The 21,883-nt window shown below is 40.9% G+C and overlaps 1 protein-coding gene across 1 annotated transcript in view; it reads right to left on the reverse strand.

Annotated features, from left to right (window-relative positions):
* DOCK8 (dedicator of cytokinesis 8) overlaps nt 1-21,883 on the reverse strand; it is a 224,152-nt gene that overhangs the window by 100,995 nt on the left and 101,274 nt on the right. Inside the window, exons 10-14 of the mRNA XM_082620022.1 lie at nt 21,287-21,367; nt 17,779-17,938; nt 15,525-15,655; nt 13,846-13,939; nt 12,952-13,114 (exon numbers count right to left, since the gene is read on the reverse strand). Of these exons, the coding sequence (XP_082476148.1) occupies nt 12,952-13,114; nt 13,846-13,939; nt 15,525-15,655; nt 17,779-17,938; nt 21,287-21,367 (629 nt within the window). The remainder of the gene's footprint in view (nt 1-12,951; nt 13,115-13,845; nt 13,940-15,524; nt 15,656-17,778; nt 17,939-21,286; nt 21,368-21,883) is intronic.

The following is a 21,883-nucleotide window of genomic DNA, read 5'->3' on the forward strand; positions in this document are numbered from 1 at the left end:
CTAGAAAATATTTAATAAGAATGTATTTTATTTTACATGAGCAGAGTTTGGAACTACTTCAGCAATATACATTTCAGACATCCTATAAGACTCACCCTTCCACACGTACATTCTGTATTTCACTCAGAGGATTTATATAGGTTTTATATACGTATATAGATGAACAGATGCTTGGGTGGTGAGTCTATGATAGGGTGTAAGGGGGGGAGTGTGGTAGGTAAGGTGCTACATGCTGGGCAATGGGAAAAAAGACCCCATTCCTTAATATGTACAGCTTAGGGTTTTTTCCTACTACTATGAGTCTAAGAAAACTTGGGAAATCTCCTTTAACCTAGGTGAAAAAAATGTTCCCCCGCATGGTAAGCTTGTTTCTTTGGAGTGTGGGTTAGTGAGGAGGGCTGGGCTGGGAGCCGGGCCAGGGACGGACTCGTCTCACCTTAGAGGATCTGTCAAGAAGCTGTTAATTTTCTGTTAGGGAGAGGTGTAGTGTCCTAAAAATATACCAGGCTCCACAAGGAGCCTGGTCCTCTGCAGCAGCAGAAGTAATCCACCCTCCCTCCCTCACCTTCCCACCTCCCCACACTCCTTCAAATTCACACAGCTGGAGTGCCCCAACTTTTGGTAGCTTGGTTAAGAACTATGGTAGCAGCTCCTAAGGCTCCCAATGACGCCTGCCTCCTGGTGTTCTCACCCTCTGTAATTCCCTCCCCTCAAGTGTGGGCTGGACCTAGTGACTCATTTCTACCCAATAGGATACAGCAAGATTAGGTTACAAAAAGACCCTGGCTGCTATCTTGCTTTCTCTCTCTCTCTCTCTTTCTCGCTTATTCTGAAGACCCCAGTTGCCATGTTGTGAGCTGCCCTACAGAGAAACCAATACAGCAAGGAATTCGAGGGGATCTCTTGCCAACAGCTAGAGAGGACCTAAGGCCCTTAGTTTAACAACCAGAGAGGAACTGAACACTGTCAACAACTTCAGGAGTGAGCTTGGAAGTGAATTCTCCCCTTGTTGACCCTTGGGGTGATCCCAGCCTTGGCTGACATCTTGACTGTGGCCTTTGGAGAGCCCTGAGTCAGAGGCACTCAGCTAAGCCACACCTGGATAACCCACATAATCTGTGAGATAACAACTGTTGTTTCATGCTGCAAAGTTTTGGTTATGCAGCAATAGGTAACTGATACAAGTATATACATTTTTTAAAAGTATATGTTAGGTATTTGCTGATATTTAAACATGTGATTCCTTTAAAAATCCTTTACCTTGTAACATTTCTGCCTCTTAACTGTATCTCAGGGTTCTTATTCCTGCTCTAAGGAATATAATATCATGACTATCTAGAGGAAAATACTCAACATCAAAATAGCCTCTATGGAGTCCATCCAATCACCAACTAAGTATAAAAACTTGAGAATTTAAAAGTATATGAATAACTAAATTTTCTTTGGTTGTAGTTTTGATTTTATTCACTGAATTAATGTTTCTTAAAGAGGCTGTGACAGGTCAGATAAAAGAGGAGAAGAATTCTTGAAAGTACCGACCACAAATACCTTCCTCCTCCCTTAAAACATCAAATTTTTAATGAAAGTTTCCCCCAAACAAAACAACAATTTCAACATATTTGGCTTTGCCAAACATATGTTTGGTAAATATTCAAACATTTCAACAATATTTGGTTTTGTGAAAAACCTAAAATTCAAGTTTAAAGACACCATTTTGATGCCAAATCTGGACAACGTTTTTCAAAAGGCCACTAGGCAGAATTGTCACGTGGAGGACTAACACGAACCAACCTGCATGTTCTTTTGAGAGACACAGGGAGCACATTTTTTCCAGGCTTTGCAAAGAGTTTCCTAAAACAAATCTGCCAACTGACAAAAACTCATACACATACCAGAAAATTTCCAAGTTTTGCTGTTGCTGAAGCTGACTTTTTTCTTTGGGTTTGAGACAGAACTTTTACTAGTCCCCTACCCATTTAAAAAAAAAAAACAGCCAATGAATAAATCAATACTATTGATTAAAATGCTTGCTTTAACATTCCTGATGATTTTAATATTGGCAGATGTCTTGGTTTGGGTTGGGGAAGAAAATATTGGAATTGGAGGAAACAGCAAGCCTACTAAGAAATAAATTGTTCAGATGTCCCCAACTACTTCTAGAAACATATGCCTGCTTTGGGTACTTGGTGAGAGAGAAGGCTTGTCTGGGTTTTGGAGGCAGGAGAACCTGCAAAGATCTCAAGTGACTGCAGGACAAAGTTGCATGCGTGTCTTTCTGTAGATCAATGTGATTGTGAGGGGTTCCAGTGTCTCCAGGAGACTGGGGTTTACCTCCAAGGAGAGGCAGTCCTCCTCTTTGTCTCTCTCAGCACTAAGCATTGTGCCTGGCACACGGTCGGGGCTCAAAAGTATGTTAGGTGATTGCATGAACTTTATTCATAGGGTGACAAGTATTGCTCAGTTGGTGACATTCTCAAAGGACAGGTATCTGGGACTTCCCTGGTGGTCCAGTGGTTAGGACTCTGCGCTTCCACTGCAGGGGGCGTGGGTTCGATCCCTGATCGGGGAACTAAGATCCCGGGTGCTGTGATGTGTGGCCAAAAACAAAAAAACAAACAAAGGACAGGTATCCTGCTCTATGACAGAGGGTGAGGAAGGAGGAGAGGGAAGAGTTCTCGCTGCCCACACTCACACCAGAGTGACAAGTCCACAAGGGGCTATGCCATCCCCAGACCATTTGGAAGGTTGAGTAACAGTCATTGTTATGGACTTTACTTCTTCCTGACCTAGAAACACAAAGAGGCAGCACTGTGTTGGCTGCTGGCTGGGATACGGATTTTGGATTTTCGTGCTAGAGTTGGTTTCGTTTCAACTCAACTCTGGGAGAAGAGTTTAGAGAGCATATAAAAGAAGTGTATCTCTCTCCGGGCTCTTGTGCCCAGAGCCTGAAACTAATATAATATTGTAAATCACCTATACTTCAATAAAAAAGCCTGTTCCCTTTAAATAAATTAATAAATAAAAGTAAAAAATGTAACTCCAGGAAAAGATGAGAAATGGGCTTTGAGATGTTCTTATTGCTAAATATATAATTATTAGTCTAGGCATGGAAATCTCTTTAAAATCATTAAAATGAGCCATTGAATTGAGCTCCTCTACTTTTATCTTTATTAAACTGTAATATTTCTATTTCTGAACCATTGCATGGATCTCAGTTTACATTGCTTTTTTTTTTTTTTTTTTGCGGTACGCGGGCCTCTCACCGCTGTGGCCTCTCCCGCTGCAGAGCACAGGCTCCGGACGCGCAGGGTCAGCGGCCATAGCTCACGGGCTCAGCCGCTCCGCGGCATGTGGGATCTTCCCGGACCAGGGCACGAACCCATGTCCCCTGCATCGGCAGACAGACTCTCAACCACTGCACCACCAGGGAAGCCCTCAGCTTACATTTTGAAGTTTGTCAAACAAAGAACATTAAACATGTGAGGTGGAACAGCACAGTTTTGGAGGTTATAGTTTAGGTCAGTGGATAAATGAAATTCATTTTTTAATTATAAAAGGTACATGATATGTGACTGATAAGCCATGGCTTTTTAAAAATTACCTTCTTATACTGAGTCAAAACTCAGTCCCCCCACCCACCCACTCCTAGTTCTATTTTACTTTGTGCTGTGGGGCTAGCCTGCATTGTCCTCACTTCCCACTTTTGCCCTGGGAAGACTGACACAGCATCTAATATTTCGACCCAGGGCATTCTGACTTCAGCAGAGAGGGGCAAAGGGCAGCGTATCTGAGTCCTTAAAACCACAGGACACCCATTACTGGAGAGTTATTAAAACACCTCTCCTTTAGAGATGGCCAAGCACTTCATGGGAAGAGTGGATCTTTAAAGTATACAGTAAAGTCACAACAAAGAATGAGAAGCTAAAAAGTAGAGAAGGGCTTCCCTGGTGGCGCAGTGGTTGAGAGTCCGCCTGCCGATGCAGGGGACATGGGTTCGTGCCCCGGTCCAGGAGGATCCCACATGCCCCAGAGCGGCTGGGCCCGTGAGCCATGGCCACTGACCCTGTGCGTCCGGAGCCCGTGCTCCGCAACGGGAGAGGCCGCAACAGTGAGAGGCCCGCATACAGCCAAAAAAAAAGTAGAGAAGATTTTTTCCCCCTAAATGGTAAAAGAAATAAGAGGGAACAATTCCCTGAAGGATATCTCATCAGAAGACAAAGCCACTTCAAAGAACTAATTTTAAAATAACAATTTAAAAAACTAACAGAAGTAGAGAAGTCAAAGAAAGAAGGCTTTTTGAGTTTGAGGAAGCTCCTTCTAATCTAGGCAAACTATTCATCATCATCATCAAATGCAGGCCCAGATTTGCCACATTTTCATCACCATTTCTCTGTTGCTTCTGCCCCCACTAACCTTACATTCCCACCCCATGTAAAAACAGGATGCTTCATGAACCTTACTGCTGAAATCTACGTAAAGGATCTCTGGGGGAAAAAATAACATTCACCCCCAATATGTGGACAGAGCAGGATTTTTGGTTAGGACAGTTGTTTACAGGCAGTAACGCTAAAGCATGATGGACTCAAAGGGAATGAGTATAAAATAGAGACCAGTGAGGGGTTGTGACTTGTACTTAATGTACACAGAACCTCCTTAACACTATTTCATTACTGCCAAACCACATTCCTTTACTTTTGTATTTGAGGCAGGTTTGGTGAATGTGTAAAAATGTATAGTGAGCAATCCACCCCCAAAACGAGATTTTGCTGTCTCTCTAGACCACAGGATACATTTCTCCATCCTCCTCTCCACCACGTCTTTCAACAAAGTGACAGATTTCTAAGTTCCTGACTTAACTGATGAAAGAAGGCAGAAGCTGACAGGGTAAAAGAAAATCCTTTGCAAAAAGTGCCAACAGTGATCTCTTGGGACACTGGAATACTTTCCCAGTTTTTCTTGGTCCTGCGCTTCAAGGCCAAAAAATACAATGCGTGTTTGCCTTTAATAAATCACGACTCCATCTGCTTAGAAATGGAAAGGTACCTAGCTGCTTCTGAATCTAGAAAGTGAGCAAATTGTGCCCTCAAGTGGCTAAATGTGGTACTGGAAGGGGAGCTTCGCAAAACCTGCCCTTGCTGCTAAGAAATCTTAGGTAACTTGTTCCCTCCTGAGTTTTTTCATTCTTCTAAAAAGAGGAAGGACGACTGAATTTTGGAGGAAAGTGAGGATTGTGTTCCTGATTTATTATTGAGGCCAACTTGCCAGAGCAAAGTCAAGTACAGGAACTTAATTATCTGGGTAATTTTGGCACCAGGAATTCACTTTGCCTTTGTCTGCATTACTTGGCTAATTTAAATGATTAGATTTTGCCTGGGCTGTCACTGCTATTCCTAAATAAAGTGTTTGTTTATAATAAGCTTCATGTTCCACAAACAACTGCTCACTGAGTCTAGGAAGACCAAGGACTGAGCTTCAGGGCTGTCTTATACGTACAACAGTTATTTAAACACTCCTTGAAAGGGTGAAAAGTAGGAATTTACACCATATGCTTGTACATGTGTGAAAGGTTATATAAGATTCTTCATTTTAACATCATTTGTAATGTTAAAAGATTGGCAACATCTTAGATGCTCATTAGTCTGGGGTTAAATGAATTATGATACAGCCATATAATGAGATTCAGTGGAGGTGTAAAAAAGCACGAGGCCACTCTGTATTCATATAGAAGTGCTGTCTATAATATAGTGTTCAATGAGAAATCAAAGTGCAGAACAGTGTGAGGATTATGCTATACTTGCACTCTGAAAGGAAAAGTGCAGGGTTGTATTGGTTTGTACAAACATAGTTTATTTCTGGAAGGATAAACAAGAAACTGATTAAAAAATGGCTGTTTCCAATTGTCAAAAATTGGATTGAGCTGTGAAATATACATGATTTTCACCTGTTTTGTTCACTAGTATTCTCCAGTGTCTAGAAAAGGGCCTGGCATGTTGCAGGCACTCAATATTTGTGGAATAAAATGAAGAAAATAAAATGTGTGTATGTGTGTGTGTGTGTGTGTGTGTGTGTAAATATATATATATTTTAAGACTGTCTCCAAGGAGGGGAATCTACAGTTGGAGGTCAGGCATGGTAGAGAGAATTTTCACTGTGCATTTATGTACTTATAAAATATTGAAATATTAGCATAGGATACCTATTCCAATATAAATAAAATTCAAACAACCAAAGAAACAAATAAGAATGGGGAGTTATTATTTGGAATAGTTATTTAAGTAAGGCATTGTTTTGTGGTGATTTAGACCAGGGTCAATCACATCATAAACTACTAACCATTAATTAGTAATAACCCTGGAGTACTAACAGCATGGAGGAGCATTACGCCATAAAAAAAACATCGTCCTGGGCTTCCCCGGTGGCGCAGTGGTTGAGAGTCTGCCTGCCGATGCAGGGGACACGGGTTCGTGCCCCGGTCCAGGAAGATCCCACATGCCACGGAGCGGCTGGGCCCGTGAGCCATGGCCGCTGAGCCTGCGCATCCGGAGCCTGTGCTCCACAACGGGAGGCCACAGCAGTGGGAGGCCCGCGTACCGCAAACAAAACAAAAAAAACCTCATCATTCTCACATGGAGAGGTTTTCTGGGTGTTGTAGATTCCTGATAGACAAGTATTGAATACTTGCTCTTCACCATATCCATTTCACCTGGTATCCTGGCATACGATAGGATTGCTTCCCAGGTCAGAGGGATTAAGTCGCAAGGCTCTTTCCCCTGAGTTTCCCGTGGCTTGCGTCACTGTGGACTTTGGATGACTCCAATTAGTAGAGGAACTTATTAAGTGGGGCCATGGAAGGGAGGGAGAGGCTTTGGTCCTCAAAGAAGCGTGTTGTACCCTTAAGACCCTACCCCAGGCCTCCTGAATGGGAGTCTCCAGGTAGGGCTGGACACTTGCATTTTTACAAAGCTCTACAATGAACTCGGAGGCACACTACCCTCCTTCCCCTCCCCCATCCCACCCCCAACACTGAACAGATCCACTCTGGATGGAGAGATGACTGGGCTCAGATTGGACAAAAGCAAGTTCCTCTCAAGGATACCTTCCATTCCCCATGCCCTGACTCCTTCCTCAACACGTCACCCAGAATTCTTTCTGGTTTATTCCTTAGAAACGCTATTCACTAAATTATAACTTCCAGACAGTCATTCAACACCAGCTTGCACATTTATCCTATGCCGTGCTTTTTGCCCCTGTAGGATGCAAGCCTGGCAGCGTTCCTCAAAACGCCATTGTGATACGAAAGGCACCTCCCTGTTAGACCAGAATGCAGACTTCTGGTCTGAGAACATTCAGCTAAATAGGAGGCAGCCTGAAAACAGCTAATTATCCATCAAAGAAATCATGTTCTAACTGATATGCTTGTTCACAGCAAGCACAGTCGTCCACAGCGAGTCTGATAATTGGATAAAACGACCTCAGAGGCTCTTGGGGGCTGGGATGAGAGATGAAAACGCACTTTATGTGGATTTCTCTAATGTAATCACCAGTTACAGGGACAGCAAGGAGCTTATTAACAGGCTCATTACAACCTCAGCGCCTGTGATCTCCACGCAAACTCCCGTAACTGCCACAAGATAAAACGCCCTTAAAGGTCTCGCTGGGCCTTGGCCCCAGGCCACATTGTTTTCATTCTGCCCCCGCCAGAAGGCAGCTGGAGTCTCCATTACCAGCTGCTGGGCCACATGGAAAAATCAGCCAGGAGTTGGTTCCAACGTGTTCTTGGGCTAACAACCAGTATTTTTAAAATCTGGGCATGGAGAAAAGAATGCCATACTCAGAGTCAGATAATCCTGTTTATCGACCTAATTTTTCCAGCTGTTCTGCTCCACTTTCGGAATGACCGTCCTTCTGCTTGTGATTTTGAAATAGCTCTTGCCTGGGTCTGCTTCGGTGTACTTGTCTGACCCCATGCCTCTCACACATAGAGGCTGCCGACAGCACTGCAGAGGCCCAAGCCCCTGGTTGGGGAGATGCTCGCCATTCCTAGAATGAGTACTTCTGGCTCTAGAAGTTCGTCTCTTCCCTCAAAGTGAGTGCCTTATGAGTGACCAACACTCCCATTGGTTCATGGGGATGCTTCCTCAGCCAGGCCCAGTTCTTTTATAACCGATCTAGATTACTCCTCAAAGTGAGTTGAATTAAGGTAGAGGCATCAGGCAGCATCCACAGAGAATACAGTATGAATGGTGCCCCTGTGGGCAACACAGTGACCCCAGCTGAGGGCACCTGAAGGGGCAGGGCTGTCAAAGGAGGCACCTGAAGAGATCGGAGGATGGAGAGACTGAGGGCAGGAAGGCAGCTCGGCCTATCCCAGGCCAATTTTATCTGAGGCTCCATGGCAGCTGCTCTTTAAGAGAGGTAAAGAACCTGAGTGCTATTCATATGGTATTAAACTGAAGCCCCACCCATATGACAATCCTGTAAAGCATGACTCTGGCCACAACTGACACTCAAGGCCAGACAACACCTGCCATTCGTTCATGTAATAGTTCCCTCCACTCAAGGGAGCTCTGAAGTTTATGTGAAAGATACACAAATTGGAAATCTGAATCCTGGCTTTGTCACTGTAGGCATTCCTTGCTTGGCCCAATAGATATATTCTCCACAAGTTCCAGGTAGATCAATTTATTATGTCAAGCCATATTTCAAATTTATGAGGTAAGTCTGCTATCAAACAAAGAATTATCCCTAAATTTATCTGCTCTGTAAATCTTAATTTTCATTTATTTGATTTCCTTAAAGGGATACAGCCAGAATTAGAGACATGGAAATAGAAAGGTCAACATGAAAAGTTACCCTACATGCCAAACCCTTAGAATGATGTCCAGAATTCAACTCAGTCAAAGGAAAACTTTTCTAAAAGAAACAGGAACTGCTGTCCCTACTGAAATAATATTCTTGGGAGACATAAGACTTTAGACCTCACCTGTTATTGGTACCATAATGTAAAGAGGTTTAGAGACCTTTGCTTAAAAGGAGACTTTGATTTGGAGAGGAGGGGACAGAAAAGTCAAGAGGTTACAAGTTTTGGCAAAAATGAGAAGATGAGGTCACCAAGGGTAAACTGAGTCAACTTCCCGATTTGACCTGGGGTTCGGACCTGACTTGAGTGTTCCATTTCCGTTTTGTGAAATGGGAGTGGTGGTTGAGAAAAGGGGAGAATTAGTCTAGGACTGGGTTACTGTCCAGACCAGCCTAATCAAAACCACTACAAAGCATATGAGGCCTGGAGACAAAACACTTAAAAATTTAACAACAGCATGAGAAATTCAGACAAAATGTTCTCTCAATTCCTTGACATTTTCACATAGTAAGATTCTGAACCAAGTTCACCACAACTCTCCTCCCTTAAACAAGCTATAAAATATGGTGGCCTGGGAGCCAGGAGAAGACAGAAGACCAAAGCTGGAGGGAAGTATTGTCTTCTATCATTCCTAAGAGACCTGATTTTTAATGGGGTGGCCTTGGCATTTCCACAGTGTACAGAACAGCTAAAGAATATTCATTTTGCACTTGTGGGTCTGTTTCTCATGATGCCAAGTTGGGTCCACAGTAATCCATTCAAACTTGTCCTCCTCAGCACTCCTACATTTCTGAATCAGTAGGTGCACTAACGCATTGAGTCCCGCTGTGATGTAATTAAGGGATAATGTTTGAAGCAAGGAGTAGAGAGAGTTGTAAATGCCTCCCATGGGTGATTAAAAGCTAGGGGAGGGCTTCCCTGGTGGTGCAGTGGTTGAGAGTCTGCCTGCCAATGCAGGGGACACGGGTTCGTGCCCCGGTCCGGGAAGAGCCCACATGCCGCGGAGCGGCTGGGCCCATGAGCCATGGCCGCTGCGCCTGCGCGTCCGGAGCCTGTGCTCCGCAACGGGAGAGGCCACAACAGTGAGAGGCCTGTGTACCGCAAAAAAAAAAAAAAAAAAAAAAAAAAAAAGCTAGGGGAAGTTGAATAACTATAGAACTCATTTGGCGCAAGTTTATTCCAGTACCAAGAGCATTCTTTTTTCCAGTTATAGGATAGGGTTTCTAAAAAGATACACAGCATCCAGAAGCAAACATTTTCATGTCTTCATCTCCCTTTGGGGATGGAGAATGGAAACTGCTGCATCCTAGGAATGCTTACTTATCTAGGAGGGAAACTTAGCTGACTTTGTATTTAGGAATGAGAAGAGAAAACCAAGAACTGCTTCAGAAAGAATTAACTGGGGGAAATGCATGTGTACTTCAATTCTGAAAGGAAGAGGTACACTTCTAACTGTATGAATGGTTGGTTGTAATTCTCACTGCCATTTTTTAAAATTGAAGTATAGTTGATTTACAATATTGTGTTAGTTTCAGGTATACAGCAAAGTGATTCAGTTATACATATATACATGTATATATATCTATATACTTTTTTCTTTTTAAATTTTTATTGGAGTATAGTTGATTTACAATGTGTTAGTTTCAGATGTACAGCAAACTGAATCAGTTATATATACACATATATCCACTCTTTTTTTTAGAGTCTATTCCCATGTAGGCCATTACAGAGTATTGAGTAGAGTTCCCTGTGCTATACAGTAGGCTCTTATTAGTTATCTATTTTACATATAGTAGTGTGTATATGTCAATCCCAATCTCCAGATTTATCCCTTCCCCGATCCTCTGGTAACCATAAGTTTGTTTTCTACATCCGTGACTCTACTTCTGTTTTGTAAATAAGTTCCCATTTTTTAGATTCTACATTCTTTTTCTATGATTCTTTTCCATTATAGTTTATCACAAGCTATTGAATATAGTTCCCTGTGCTACAGAGTAAAACCTTGTTGTTTTACTCACTGCCATTTTTTTTTTTTTTTTTTTTTTTTTGCGGTACGTGGGCCTCTCACTGTTGTGGCCTCTCCCGTTGCGGAGCACAGGCTCCGGACGCGCAGGCTCAGCGGCCACGATTCACGGGCCCAGCCGCTCCACGGCATGCGGGATCCTCCCGGACTGGGGCACGAACCCGTGTCCCCTGCATTGGCAGGCGGACTCTCAACCACTGCACCACCAGGGAAGCCCACTCACTGCCATTTTTGACATCAACAAACCACTCACTTATCCTGTCTGGGTCTCAGTTTTATACATCTGAAAACGTGAGGGGTAGAGGTGCTTAGATTAGGTGAGTTCTGAAATTCTTTGCATTTCAGTCCCACATACCCAAACATCACAATGGGAAGTATGAGTGAGGATCTGGGGGAATCAGAACCCTCTTACACTGCTGGAAGGACTGCAAACTGACACAATTTTGGAAAGAAGTGGTGGTATAACTAAAACTGAAAATATGTATCACTGTGACCCAATAATTTTATTTCTAGGCATACTGCTTAGGGAAACTTTCACATATGTGCACAGAGAGACAAAGACAAAAATTCTCACTGCACAGTGTTTATAAAAGCCCAACATTGAAAAAATATAAATACCTATCAATAGAAAAATAGGAAATAGATAAATAAAATATGGCCTCTTCACAGAAAGGAACACTAAATAGCAGTTTAAAAGAATGGCAAAGCTCTATATAAATCAATATTTCTAAAATACAAGCTGTTAAGGAATTCCCATTGGTTACATTTGTGAAAATCTGAGTAACTAAAAAAGAATAATGACTGCTACTGAGTGTAACACACTGAATCAATAGAATTCATGAGTCCACAATAATACTCAAACAAAAAAGAAAAAAAATCATACTGTTGGATGAAAAGTACAGTAGTACAGTATAACACATAGAGTATGAAGCCATTTACGTACATTTTAAATGAATATAAAAATAATACCATTCAGTGTTCACAGATTCACAATACATGACTCTGTGTGTGTGTGTGTGTGTGTGTGTGTGTGTGTGTGTGTGTAAATCCAGGGAAAATAGAAAGGACCTATGTAAGTTCATGACAATGTGATGTGAGAGGCAGGGTAGGGGTCTGTAATTGGAGACTGGGGATAAAGGAGACTTCAACTTAACCAGTATGATTGTTTGTGTGTATATGTGTGTGTGTGTGTGTGTGTGTGTGTGTATATATATATATATATATATATATATATATATATTTATACACACACACACACACACACATAACAACAAAATGTCATTTCTAGATGCTGGAGAAAAGGTGCTTATTATAACTTTCTTCTCTGCATTAAAAAAATCTTCTCAAAATAAAAAATAAAAGTATATGATCAGCAATGCTTTCGGCAGACGGATGTTGACAAGCTCCCTCTGAGCCCCCATGCAAAGGGCCTCCAAGAAACTGAGGCAACCTAACCTTTTAGGCCTTTACTGTGTAGTTCCATGCTATCCAATATGGTAGCCACCAGCCACATATAGCTACTTGAATCTGAATTCAAATTAATTAAAGTTAAATAAAATGAAAATTTCAGTCCCTACACTGCACTAGCCACATTTCAAAGGCTGAAGGGCCACATGTGGCTAGTGTCTATTTTACTGGGCAGCACACATATAGAACATTTCTATCGTTCCTCTAAATTCTATTGACAGAGCCAGTCTTGAGCTAAAAAACCTGTCTTTTAGACAACCAGAACACTTTTAGTCATTGCTCTTTCCCTAATATGTCCTTCTGCCCATAGGAAAACCAAGGTAATGACTAGGAGGATTTTTTTGTTTCTAGAAGGAATATGTCCACTATAATTCTACATTCCAGTTATGACTGAAGTAACATTTTCTTGTGAAAAAAAATGAGATAAATCATCTTTTAAAATTGATCTTAAAAAGTAATTATCTATAGTTTTGTAAACATCATATTTCATTTTCCCCAAAACTTAGGAAGTAGGAAAATAGGTCAAAGGATGATGAAAGCATTACCCAAACAAGGCTCAAATTTTTGGATCAATAATTTTCCAAGAGCCTTTGTTTCTTACCTGTACACAGTATGAGGGACATACACTTCTCGGATTGGAAATTCCAAAATCTCTTTGTGTGGACGTCCCCGGTTTTCAGGAAAGGGTCTCACTGGCAGCATTTCAGGAGTCAGACAGCAGCTGGTTGTCTCTGGAGCCAGAGAAATCTCCAGTTTGAGCAAGCCTAAAGAAAGAAAATAGGACTGTCTTAGTAAAGACGTTATATACGAGGGAGTCAAGAAAGACTGCTGTACTATATTTCTTTTATGGAAATGAGGGTAAATTGTGTGAGTATAAGCATTTTGGAATACCCAGTTAATTTCCCATAGTTTGAGAAAAAGCATGTCATGACAATTTTTGAGAGTTAGTTTCTAGAACTTAAAAAGCAAGAAACTGTAAAATGAGTAAGAACACATTAGAGGATCTTTAAAGTCCCTTCCAGAACTACCACACCATAAGTATATAGTTCAGTAATTTCTCTCATTACGAGCACTAAAAATTGGTGGTTTTCAAACTAGGTTCCCTGGTAGCCCAGGGGACTGCAGAAGTGCCTCAGGGGCTGTTAAGCTGAGGATAAGGAGGGTGCACCCTCACCTTCTACCAAAGCATTTCACTTTCACTTTCTCTCATGTTAAGAGTTCCATACAATATGATGAAGAGGCTCCTCTCTTCGAACAATTATCTGATTTTCTGAGTGAGCAATCAAATATAAAGCATGATGTTTATTTACAGAATCAGTCCTTTAATAAAAATAGAAAACATTAACAGGTTGGCCAAAAAAAACCAGACCTTAACTCCTAATACAAAATCCTATATTTCACTTGACAAAAAATTGCAGCATTACATGAATAATGTGTCTAATCATAAATGGCTTTGGCACAACAAAGAGGATAAAGACGCTTAAGCCATCCACACCTGGAACTGACTTGACTCTTCTCTGTAGGGATGAAGATCTTTTGTAGTCAGCTAAAAACTTGAATAAGTCTTCATCACTAAGGCGATCTCCCTCCTGCCAAGAGAGAAGTCAGGGTTAGTGTAGATGCACCATATACTCCTGGGGTCGGGACCAAAGATTTCTCAGAAGATTTTTATCTTTAAGTATTATTGAACGTGCCTTTCATAGATACAAGGCAACTCTGAAATCTTTTAGTCAACCTCTTGTCAAATATTCTTTCTCTGCCACTCTGACTCTCTCAGCCTCTTCCATCCTCCTGGAGATGGGGATTTTACTGCATTCCTGAGGAAGGCTGTTTGACCATTAGTATCCAGGCCAAAAGGTCCTCCCCCTATAACTTAAACCCACTGATACTTGTTTACTCCCTGGAACAAAACAGAATAAAAGTTTTCTTCAAAGATTTGAAGATGGAGAAAGCAGCTTTCCATCTTTTTCCTATTCTCATATTCTTCACATTTGTCTTGACTAAGAAGGCTAAGCACACATACTACACTCCATGTGCGTATGTGGGACAGGCATGCTGCTGAGGGATACGTGTGCATGAGCTCTGATCCTTACAGCAGCCCAGTAAGGAAGGTAGGTAGGTAGATAGCTGTGTCCTATTCCTAAGTACAGATGAGAAAACTTTGGCTTATTTAGTCAAGGGCCTTGCTCCCCAAGGCAATACAATTGGAAGGAGTATTTCCCAAATAGAAACCCTTTCAGTCCCCTGCAATCTCTATCCTGAGGCACGGCACACAGAACCCTTAGTATCTCTTCTGCATTTCAGTTTGTTAACATAACCCCTTGACATGCCCCATGAGAACTGCTTGAGCTGCAGAAAATTTTCCAAAACAGAGTCAAACCAAGTATAAGTCAAGTTGTTTTCTTTGGTAGTAAAATACATATCACGTAAAATTTACCATCTTAACCATTTTTGAGTATACAGTTCAGTAGTGTTAAGTACCTTCACTTGGTTGAGCAAACGATCTCCAGAATGCTTTCAGTTTGCAAAACTGAAACTCTATACCCATTAAACAGCTCCCCATTCCCCACTTCCTGCAGCCCCTAGCCACCATCATTCTACTTTCTGCCATTCCACCTTCTGTCTCTATGAATTTGATTACGCTAGGAAATGCTTCATTCTTTAAGTAGTCTCAATGATTTCTGAGCGAAGAAAGAGCACCATCTGTAACGGTCACACTCTGTGAGGAAGTAGGCAGCTCTAGAAAGCCTGCACGTGGAAAAGGGGTGAGATGGACAACATCTAGGCCAAGAAACCCCAAGCCAAAGGGGAAATGGATATTTTAGCCAGACTGCTTTCATAGCCTAATAAATGAATTGACCATGATAGTTCAAATAGAATAGTTTGTATTAATGGGAACCAGCCCTTCTCTCAATTAAAAGGGTTAACATTCATTTAGCACTTGTTATATTCCAGGCACTCTGAGAAGAGCTTTACACGTCTCATGTCATCGAACCCTCCCAAAAGCCACATCAAGCAAGTGCCATCATCCCTGTTTTGTAGATAATGAAACCGAGGCTTGGTGAGGTTGACTAACTTGTTCTCTTAGTCACTGCATATACTCCTCCTCTGGGCTCCAGCACTCATGCCATTGTGAGGAGACAAAGCCAGACACACTGTAACATGAAGAGATACCTGCTTGAAGAAGCTGTTAATGGTCAAGGTCTTGAAGTTGGATCCAACCCCATTCTCATCCAAGGAGAAGGCTCTTTCAGAAAGTCTTCGAGATTGGGACAAAGTTTTCCGCTCACCCACAGAGCCTTTCCCTTTAAGGAAAACAATTGTCATTCTAAAGTTTGCCTTTCTGTTTGAATATATAGCAGTTATTAACTTTACCGTATGTAAGATATGTTGAAGCTCACTGAAGGAGAACACTGAACACGGCCATTCTTGTTTTGCATGACAATTTCCCTCCCCTGATCCCTGTTCTTAGACCCCCCTGTTGGAGCCCCTAATCCTCCTCTGATCATAGTGAGAGCCCATGAGCAACCACAGTGCCCTCCCACGTGGCGATGAAGGTAGCAGGAGTCCAGAACTGCAGCCAGAGCAGGGTCTGGCTAAATAATAAGCTTTATTTAGTCAACAGTGTTTAGTTTTGTTTTATTTTTATATTTACATTCCATTGGGAGAGGCATGTACTCAAATGCCCCTGCAGGCATTTGGGATTGTGGCCCGAACATGCTATGTACAGGTCAGCCTGAGTACATCCTGGATCTTAGCTTTCTTCTGCTCTTGCTGTGTGGACCAGGCAGCAGAACTGAGTTTCTGCCTTGGCCAAACTGCCTAATGGTAATTAGAACTGAGTCACACCCAAACCTGAACCGTGATACTCTGCTTAGTTATTTCTTACCCCTTTTGAGATTTAGGTGAGGATTTTGTTACTTTTATACTGCAAAACTCAGGGGTTCTGTAGTGAATGGTCAAATTGCATACAACTGTAATATTTCAATCCTGTCTTTGAACATTCTCTTACCCTTAATTCTTGTCATAATGCTGAACTGGAGCTTCCTGCTACCACTGAGCCACCTAAACTTGCCATGCTGCCTCAGTATAATACACTACATCTTTTGGTTGCTTCTTAAAAATCAGCCTCTGTAGTCAGGTTAATTTCTCCTTGACCCAGAGATGACTGAGGACTCAGCAAGCTCTATGCCTTAACTACGTAGTTTATGTGTCCTTTAAGCTCTATGCAGAACTCTTTCAAATAAGGCTACCTGGGTCTACATAGAAATTAGCATTAAAAAAAACCACACACACATATTGTGGTGTGAATGTTGGGATGCACTAAAATGAGATTTTTATTTTTATTTTTATTTTTTTTTTGCGGTATGCGGGTCTCTCACTGTTGCGGCCTCTCCCGTTGTGGAACACAGGCTCCGGACGCGCAGGCTCAGTGGCCATGGCTCACGGGCCCAGCCGCTCCACGGCACGTGGGATCTCCCCGGACCGGGGCACGAACCCGTGTCCCCTGCATCGGCAGGCGGACTCTCAACCACTGTGCCACCAGGGAAGCCCTGAGATCTGTTTTTGATAAATCAGCAATAACCCGGGAGTTCTGACTGGTAATTATGCATCAATAACTCCAGGATAGCAGCAGCAATAACAAAATACCTTTTCCTCCATTCCTCTGGTAAAGGCAACATTTCAGAAGTGGCAGAGCTTAGGAATGCATGAGAAACTTCCCAAGAAATGTGACTGGAGACATAAATATTTGCTGGATACAAAGACATTTTAAAAAACAGAAACTCTGCCACAGGTGAGGGGTGATATACTTGCAAACTCTGTAACCCTCTTGGATAGTTCCATACCCAAACTGTTGAGGAAATTAATAATTCAGATCAAGGGTTAGGTAATGAAAAAGAGAAATATGCTAAATAAATCAGAACAGTAACTAAATATTCTTTTGGCATCCACTTTTTTCATTTGCCCTTGGCAAAATAAACTTTAAGGAACTGGAAATTTTGATAGAAACCAGAGTTTTTCACTTTGAAGCTCTTGCTTTTCTTATATTTAGGAGCCAACCATAGTGCCTTTGTTTAACACACTACAAACTATATTATTATATTTTCTTGTTATTTTCAAGAATTTTACTTTTAAGAAGAGATGGCCACTGAAAATTAACTCTTTAAAGTGTCAAACTGTACAGAAAATTCCAACCAAAAACCTTACTATATTTAAACTTCACAAAGTTCATTGTAATTGTCTTGGGGATCGCTGTCCAATCAAGCATTTGTATTCCAGTCTTAATCATGTTTCATCCTATTCACCTCCTTCTTCCTGCCCACTCCCCCCACCTTACTGCACCCCCAACCCCCCAACAATCAGCGGCTGACCTCAGAGCTGGTACATTGGGGAGCCCTTCCCTTCACACCACAGTTGAAAAGCTTACCAACCGTGGACTCCACATCAGTTACCTCCCTGTCGAGGGTAGAGACATTGAAGAAACTTGCTAAGCTTATGGGAGCCCAGGCAAAGGGCATCCGGTATTTCCCCAAACGTTGGCAGAAGGATTCAGCTTGAAGTTTTAGTTTTTCAATCTTTTCTTTACTCTAGAGGAAAATGGAAAGAGACAGCAGAAACAAACAATATGGCACAACATCACTCTCAATGGTGAAAAACTGAAAGCATTCCCTCTAAGATCAGGAACAAGACAAGGGTGGCCGTTCTCACCACTATTATCCAAGATAGTTTTGTAAGTTTTAGCCATGGCAATCAGAGAAGAAAAAGAAATAAAAGGAATCCAAATAGGAAAAGAAGAAGTAAAACTGTCACTGTTTGCAGACAACATGATTCTATACTTAGAAAATCCTGAAGATGCCACCAGAAAACTACTAGAGCTAATCAATGAATCTGGTAAAGTAGCAGGATAAAAAATTAATGCACAGAAATCTCTTGCATTCCTATACACTAACAACAAAAAATCAGAAAGAGAAATTAAGGAACCACTCCCATTTATCACTGCAATGAACAGAATAAACCTACCTAAGTAGGCAAAAGACCCATGCAGAAAACTATAAGACACTGATGAAGGAAATCAGATACAAACAGATGGAGAGATATACCATGTTCTTGGATTGGAAGAATCAACGTTGTGAAAATGACTACACTGCCCAAAGAACTCTACAGATTCAATGCAATCCCTATCAAATTACCAATGGCATATTTCACAGAACTAGAACAAAAAAGTTTATAATTTGTATGGAAACACAAAAGACCCCGAATAGCCAAAGCAATCTTGAGAAAGAAAGACAGAGCTGGAGGAATCAGGCTCCCTGACTTCAGACTCTACTACAAAGCTACAGTAATCAAGACAAGTGTGCTACTGGCACAAAAATAGAAATATAGATCAATGGAACAGGATAGAAAGCCTAGAGATAAACCCACGCACATATGGTCACCTTATCTTTGACAAAGGAGGCAAGAATATACAGTGGAGAAAAGACAGCCTCTTCAATAAGTGGTGGTGGGAAAACTGGACAGCTACATGTAAAAGAATGAAATTAGAACACTTCCTAACACCGTACACAAAAATAAGCTCCAAGTGGATTAAAGACCTAAATGTAAGGCCAGACACTATAAAACTTAGAGGAAAACATAGGCAGAACACTCTATGACATAAATCACAACAAGATCCTTTTTGACCCACCTCCTAGAGTAATGGAAATAAAATAAAAAATAAACAAATGGAACCTAATGAAACTTAAAAGCTTTTGCAGAGCAAAGGAAACCATAAACAAGACGAAAAGACAACCTTCAGAATGGGAGAAAATATTTGCAAACGAAGCAACTGACAAAGGATTAATCTCCAAAATATACAAAGCAGCTCATGCAGCTCAATATCAAAAAACGATTCAGTCAAAATATGTGCGTAAGACCTACACAGACATTTCTCCAAAGAAGACATACAGATTGCCAACAAACACGTGAAAAGATGCTCAGCATCACTATTCATTAGAGATATGCAAATCAAAACCACAATGAAATATCACCTCACGCCAGTCAGGATGGCCCTCATCAACAAATCTACAAACAATAAATGCTGGAGAGGGTGTGGAGAAAAGGGAACCCTCCTGCACTGTTGGTGGGAATGAAAATTGATAGAACCACTATGGAGAACAGTATGGAGGTTACTTATAAAACTAAAAATAGAACTACCGTATGATCCAACTACTGGGCATATACCCTGAGAAAACCATAATTCAAAAAGAGACATGTACCACAATGTTCATTGCAGCACTATTTACAATAGCCAGGACATGGAACCAACCTAAATGTCCATCAACAGATGAATGGATAAAGAAGATGTGGCACATATATACAATGGAATATTACTTAGCTGTAAAAAGGAATGAAATTGACTTATTTGTAATGAGGTGGATGGACCTAGAGTGTGTCATACAGAGTGAAGTAAGTCAGAAAGAGAAAAACAAATACTGTATACTCATGCACAAATATGGAATCTAAGAAAACAGTACTGATGAATCCAGTGGTAGGGCAGGAATAAAGACACAGACATAGAGAACGGACTTGAGGACATAGGGGGATAGGGGAAGCTGGGATGAAGTGAGAGAGTAGCATTAACATATATACACTACCAAATGTAAAATGGATGGCTAGTGGGAAGCTGCTGTGTAGCACAGGGAAATCAGCTCAATGCTTTGTGACAACCTAGAGGGGTGGGATAGGGAGGGTGGGAGGAGATATGGGGATATATGTATACATATAGCTGATTCACTTTGTTGTACAGCAGAAACTAATACAACATTTTAAAGCAATTATACTCCAATAAAGATATAAGAAAAAAGAAAAACCAATATGGCACCAGCACCAAGTCAACTGCCTCTGCCATGGATATGACAGCCATCTCCAAAATCTCTACCCTACTGATTAAAAAGAGGGAATGGGCAGAAAAACAACACATCTCAGGCCAGAAGTCCAACTGATAAGGAAATACAGAATAGAAAAGGAGGAATTTAAAGAATTAAAGAAAGCCTACATTCAATTATTAAATATACCTTCAGCTAAACAAACAAACAAGCAAACAAAAAACCCAAAAGTATTGGGGCTTATTATACTACCTAATCAACAAGTACCTCTTTTAGGTGCTAGCTACACTAGATTCGCATGAGAGAATCTTGGGATGAAAAGTTTTGTACATCATCTCTATCAAGCTCTTAAGAGAGCCTGTTTTTCCAAAGTTGTCTTGGAAGATTCCAGAAAGATCTATAAGGGTTTCTAACAACCTCCTTATTAGGTTGACAACACTTCCAAGGTAATCATTCTAAGTTCAGGATAAAAGGTAGTTATCTTGAGTTCAATAAATCTTACTTGAAATTTATGAGTCTGCAGTAGGATGCTGTTGGGCAAGTCTTATTCCAAAAAGGCCATGTTTTAAAAATTATGTTGGAAACTTTTGCAAATGGGTGCTGAGAAGAGGTGTCCTTTTCATGGCTCAGTACCTATGTTGTACTAATAAATTTATGATGTACAGCAGTCTCAGCTAATGTCCAAATATCCAGATCAGAAAGGGTGGTGGCCCATGTTGTGGAGGAAGCTAGGGGAGCTGTGGCACTGTTCAGTTTTGTGGGGTGTCTGTGGCCTTCCCAACCGAGTCCAGGCCTCAGAACCAAGACAACAGGACGCGTTTTTGCCCTAGTCAAGTTTTGTAATTAGACATTGGTGTGTACATCATCATTTGCTGAGTTTAATAGTTTATTTCTTTAAAAAGTTGTCATTGATGAAGTTTCCCTTCCTTATTTTGTTTGAATATAATTTATTAGTGCTTCATATGGGGACACATTATGGACTAAACTCCATTAACTATTTTATGGGAGACTTCTGAAAAACGTCTGCTTATTCTAAAATGTTACCATTTAGCAATACTCAAAATAGCATACCTTTCCACCATCACTTTCTTTGATAACCATGTAGGGTTCTGCACAGTCTCCAATCTCTCCCTGCTGAAGGACTTTTTCAATCTACCAACAAAAATAATATTAAAACAAAGTGCGTGAATTACATTTGTATAATGGAATCTATGCAACCATCAAAATAGTGTCTTATGACAATATTTGATGACATCAGATGTCCATAATATATGTTTTTTGATTTAAAAAATTAGTACGAAGAATATTACACAGTTTGGTAAAAAAAATCATAAAGGCATATTAAAAGGACGATAGATACACAGCAAATATTAATAGTATTTGTCTTTGTATGGTGGGATTATGTACTATCTTTATTTTCTTCCTATTGCTTACATGTATTTTCTGTTTTTAAACAATAAACATGTATTATGCCTATAATAAAAAATACAATAAAAGTTATTTTTTAATACAAAACCCACGAGACATATGTAGGATGTGAATAGCTCATTTTGTTTATTATTGCTTACAATGAAAAAAGAGATATGACCTCTGTGAAAGTCAGGTTGGGGACTAAAACCTTCCACAAAATGAATAAATGAACAGAATAAATTATCTGTAATTGTCTCC

This window comes from Mesoplodon mirus (assembly GCF_964341445.2).
Source record: "Mesoplodon mirus genome assembly, chromosome: 1".
Lineage (NCBI taxonomy): Eukaryota > Metazoa > Chordata > Mammalia > Artiodactyla > Ziphiidae > Mesoplodon > Mesoplodon mirus.